Source organism: Empidonax traillii, unplaced genomic scaffold (genome assembly GCF_003031625.1).
Source record: "Empidonax traillii isolate 1590-97213 ecotype Southwest subspecies unplaced genomic scaffold, ASM303162v1 scaffold1373:size132633, whole genome shotgun sequence".
In the NCBI taxonomy this organism is placed as follows: Eukaryota; Metazoa; Chordata; class Aves; order Passeriformes; family Tyrannidae; genus Empidonax; species Empidonax traillii.
The window spans coordinates 12,442-16,465 of record NW_020956566.1 but is presented as its reverse complement, the minus strand read 5'-3'; the positions used below and the strand labels follow the sequence as shown (position 1 = coordinate 16,465).

The 4,024-nt window shown below is 44.3% G+C and overlaps 1 protein-coding gene across 1 annotated transcript in view; it reads left to right on the top strand.

Annotated features, from left to right (window-relative positions):
• Positions 1-4,024, top strand: part of LOC114069843 (cullin-9-like) — a 19,918-nt gene that overhangs the window by 3,464 nt on the left and 12,430 nt on the right. The window contains exons 4-5 of the mRNA XM_027906920.1: positions 9-423; positions 3,645-3,783. Coding sequence (XP_027762721.1) covers positions 9-423; positions 3,645-3,783 — 554 coding nt within the window. The remainder of the gene's footprint in view (positions 1-8; positions 424-3,644; positions 3,784-4,024) is intronic.

The window sequence follows — 4,024 nt, the reverse complement described above, 5'->3', positions numbered from 1 at the left end:
GTGCCCAGGCTGCTCCCTGAGGAGAGGAGCCGTGTGAAGCAGGAGTTTGAGTTCAGCATGGCCATGGCAAACCTCATCTCGGAGCTGGTGCACGTGATGGGCTGGAACCACAACCACAAGCCAGAGCTGCCGCCCCGAAAGGAGCTCCGGCCTCGCGCCACCCGCTCCATCTTCCAGCACAAAACCCCAACCAGATCTGCTGTCCAAATGCCTGTGCTCAGTTCAAACCATGGTGCTTACAAAAAGCAGAACCGTGCCTTCCTGACCCCATCAGACTTCGCAGAGAGCAATGACTATGTGGAGTACTTACAGGCAAACCTGGTGCCTGGCATGAGGGTGCGCTTGCTGGAGGACTGTGGTGACATTAGAGCTGGGGAGGAAGGCGAGTGTCTTCAGAGCACCAACAGCATGCACACAGTACAGGTATGTCATGGGTGGACGTATTCCGGCTGGAGTGACCAGAGTGACTGATGATTTCTAATGTTGTCTTTATGTGCAGAAAGTTGAACAATAGGTGTATCATAATACATATCACTGTCTACATCTGTCCTAGCAAAAAACTCACCTTTCAGAGGTGGTGGTGTGGGTTGTAAGGAAAGCTAGTCTGGTTTAGTATAGGTTGTGCTGCTAAGATTTCTTGGTCTCTGAAATAGTAGCTATATCCTGCATCCTGGGAGCAGTCCCTAGCCCTGGTTTGATCTTGAGAGTGGTTTAGGCATAGGCTAGCTGACAGAAATGAGTAGCACAGCGAAAGGTACTTGAAGAATTTAATCCTTAGTATGTGAGAGACTGTTTATGGCACATTGTTGTTCTCAGTGGGTTGATCGCAGCCTACATAGTTGTTGCTTTTGATCTGCGAGTATGTGTTGGAATCTGTTTCCCTTTAAAAATGCCCTTTAGGTGAGTAGACCTCAACTGAGAGTTTACGTTGAAAAGAGCTGCGTATTTGCTAAGTTTGTGCCAGAAATCAGGAAAAGGGTTCAATATTTTAAGGGGGGAGGAATCTTAGAGCAGGTTGGGTTGAAAGGAACTTTTTAAGGCCATCTAGTCCAGCCCCCTGCAATAAGCAGGGACATCTTCATCTAGACCAGATTGCTGAGAGCCCCATCCAACTTGACCTCGAATGTTTCCATGGATGGGGCATCTACAACTTTTCTGTTCTGGTGTTTCATGACCCTCATTGTAAAGAACTTCTTTAGGTCCAATCTAAATCTCCCCTCTTTCAGTTTAAAACTGTTATGTCTTGTCCTATTGCAACAGGCATTACTAAAGAGTCTCTCCTCAACTTTCTTACAAGCCCCCTTTAAGTACTGAAAGGCCACTAAAAGGTTTCCCTGGAGCCTTCTCTTCTCCAGGTTGAACAACCCCAGCTCTTTCAGTGTTTCCTCATAGGAGAGGTGTTCCATCCCTCTTATCATTTTCATGGCCCTCCTCTGGACCTGCTCCCACAGATCCATGCCTTGTACTGAGGCCTCCAGACCTGGATGCAGTGCTCTGGGTGGGGTCTCATCAGAGGAGAGTAGAGAGGCAGAGTCGCCTCCTTCGGTCTGCTGGACATGCTGCTTTTGATGCAGCCCGGGGTGTCATTGGATTTCTGGGCTGTGAGTGCACATTTCTGGGTCATGTCCAGCTTTTCATCCAACAGTTCTGCTAAGTCCTTTATAGGGCTACTTTTAATCCCTTCATCCTCCAGCCTTGATGGTACCAGGATTTGTCCCAACCCAGGTGCAGGCCCTTGCCCTTGGCCCTGTTGACCCTCATGAAGTTCCTCTGGGCTGACTTCTCCAGTTCATCCAGGTCCCTCTGGATGCCATTCCTTCCCTCAGGCCTGTCAACTGCACCACTCAGCTTGGTGTTGTCAGCAAACTTTCTGAAAGTGCACTTGAAGATCTTCATCTGGACATTGAGCTGTTGACCTGTGGATATGACCATTCAACGAATTCCTCATCTATTGAATCCATATCTCTCCAGTTTAAAGCAAAGGATGTTGTGGGATCCATGTCAAAGGCCTTACACAAGTCCAGAGAGGTGACAGTGGTGGCTCTTCCCTTGTCTACTTATATAGTCACTCCCTCATAGAGAACCACTAGGTTGGCCAGGCTAGAACTGCCCTTGGTAAAGTATTGCTGGTTGTCTTGAATTACCTCCCAGTGTTCCATGTGCCTCAGTGAAAGACTTTTCTGGTTTTGGACCATGCATAGGTGATGTTTCATTTTGGGTTCCCTCAACTGAATAACTGCTTTGCACCACTTTTCTGTTATAATCCAGTCCATAAAGATAAATTGCAAAGGTAATGTATTTCCTACTGATTCTCTCTTTGTCCTTATGCTTCTTGATTTGTGTGTTTTCCTAAAATTGTGGTTTCTATTTCTTGTAAACATTTACTTTGTTTTAGTGTAACTGGGCACATGGAAAGAGCACCAAGCTCCTTTCACATTTTTATCTGTTGCCTGTGACATAAATTTCAAAGGGCTTTTAATTCAGTGTTCAGCTGAAGTGGACTGTTAACTTCAATTCCCTTTGTTGTGTTGGTCCCTTGGGTTCCCTCTCCTGTCTAATTTTCTATTTAGTTAGGTTGAATGAATTTGCAGTTGCTCCATCCAGACTTATTTTCAGTATGTTATCTGTAAGGCTCACACTATTGACAAAACCAGATCTGAATGGCAATTGGGGCCAGTCCATCATGATACCTCTTACCTCCTCCCGTCTTTCCTTTATTTCTCTGTTTTCTGTTGCTTTCTTTGCCTTCCAAAGAAAGAGTTTCATTGCTGTGTTTGGTCCTGCAACCATATCTTTGGTACATAACAAGTTTAGGTTAGGGATTCATTAAAGACTATTTGGTGTTGTGTGTAGTTTAACTCAACTTCCTTCTGTATAGTACTTTCCTAAAGTCTTTCACCATCTTATCTCTTTAGCTTTCCAGCACAATGGGTTTGTAGTAGCATTGGTGTAACTCCAGAAGAGCTCAGTGGAACAGGCAAACCATATGTTTTTCTGCTGGTTTTTAAAGCTACTCACATGTTACACTTGCTGTTGCTGAGTTCTCCTTCTGCTCAGAAGAGTAAATGTAAAACTATAGTGTGGGAAGCCATTAAAAAATCCTTCTGATTTTTGAAGGTCAACTTGAACAAAGCAGAGGAAACAAGTTCTGTATTTCAGACATGCTTGTCTTGAGCCCAAAACCTGTTTGAGAGGGTTGGTGAATGACCAAGGTATAAAAGTGCCTTGAGACACTTTATATACAGCTCATCTGCATCAAGGTGATGTTGGTTACATTCTTCCTTCTTCCTTTGTATGCTTTTCCCAAGGAACCTGCTGCTTGGCACTTCTGGACCAGGCATGATTAACTGGATGCACTCATGTCACTGCTACTGTGCTAAATGAGATCTGTAGTGTGTAGGTTGCAGGCAAAATTGGTGTTTTTTTTAAAATAAAGATCTGGGTGTAACCAAGGCAACAAGTTAGCAAAGATGGTATGCCTCAAAATTAGACAAAGTGTGTGCTGAAATCTGTATGTGAATTGTGTGGTCTTCTACTTGAACAGTGCTTGCTGTCTCCATGCACTGGGGAAACGGGAGGACAAATGTAGCACGAGGATTGAATGAGTGAAGAGATCTGATAATTTAGATCTGTTTCACCCACAGGTTTTATGGCAGTCAACAGGTCGGACCTACTGGATGCGTTGGCACACATTGGAGATTATTGGCTTTGGAGACCAGTGGGAAGATCCTGCTGCTCAGGAAAAGGAATATAGTCCAATAAAGAGCTTTAATCTAGACACAGGTGAGATTATGTGCTGGGTGTGTCTATCATCTCTGCTGTGGGATGTTTTTGGGTGGTGGTCTTTATATGGTCAAGCACATGGCAAGTAGCAGGTTGGGTTTAGAAAGCACTATTAGTTTTTATGACCATGTAGAGCTAGTTAAGTAATTACATGGCTTGTGGTTGCATGGAGTATTTTTGAACCCTAGACTTCTGTCAAGATATAATAAAAGTAATGGTATAAAAAGCATAAAATTTAATT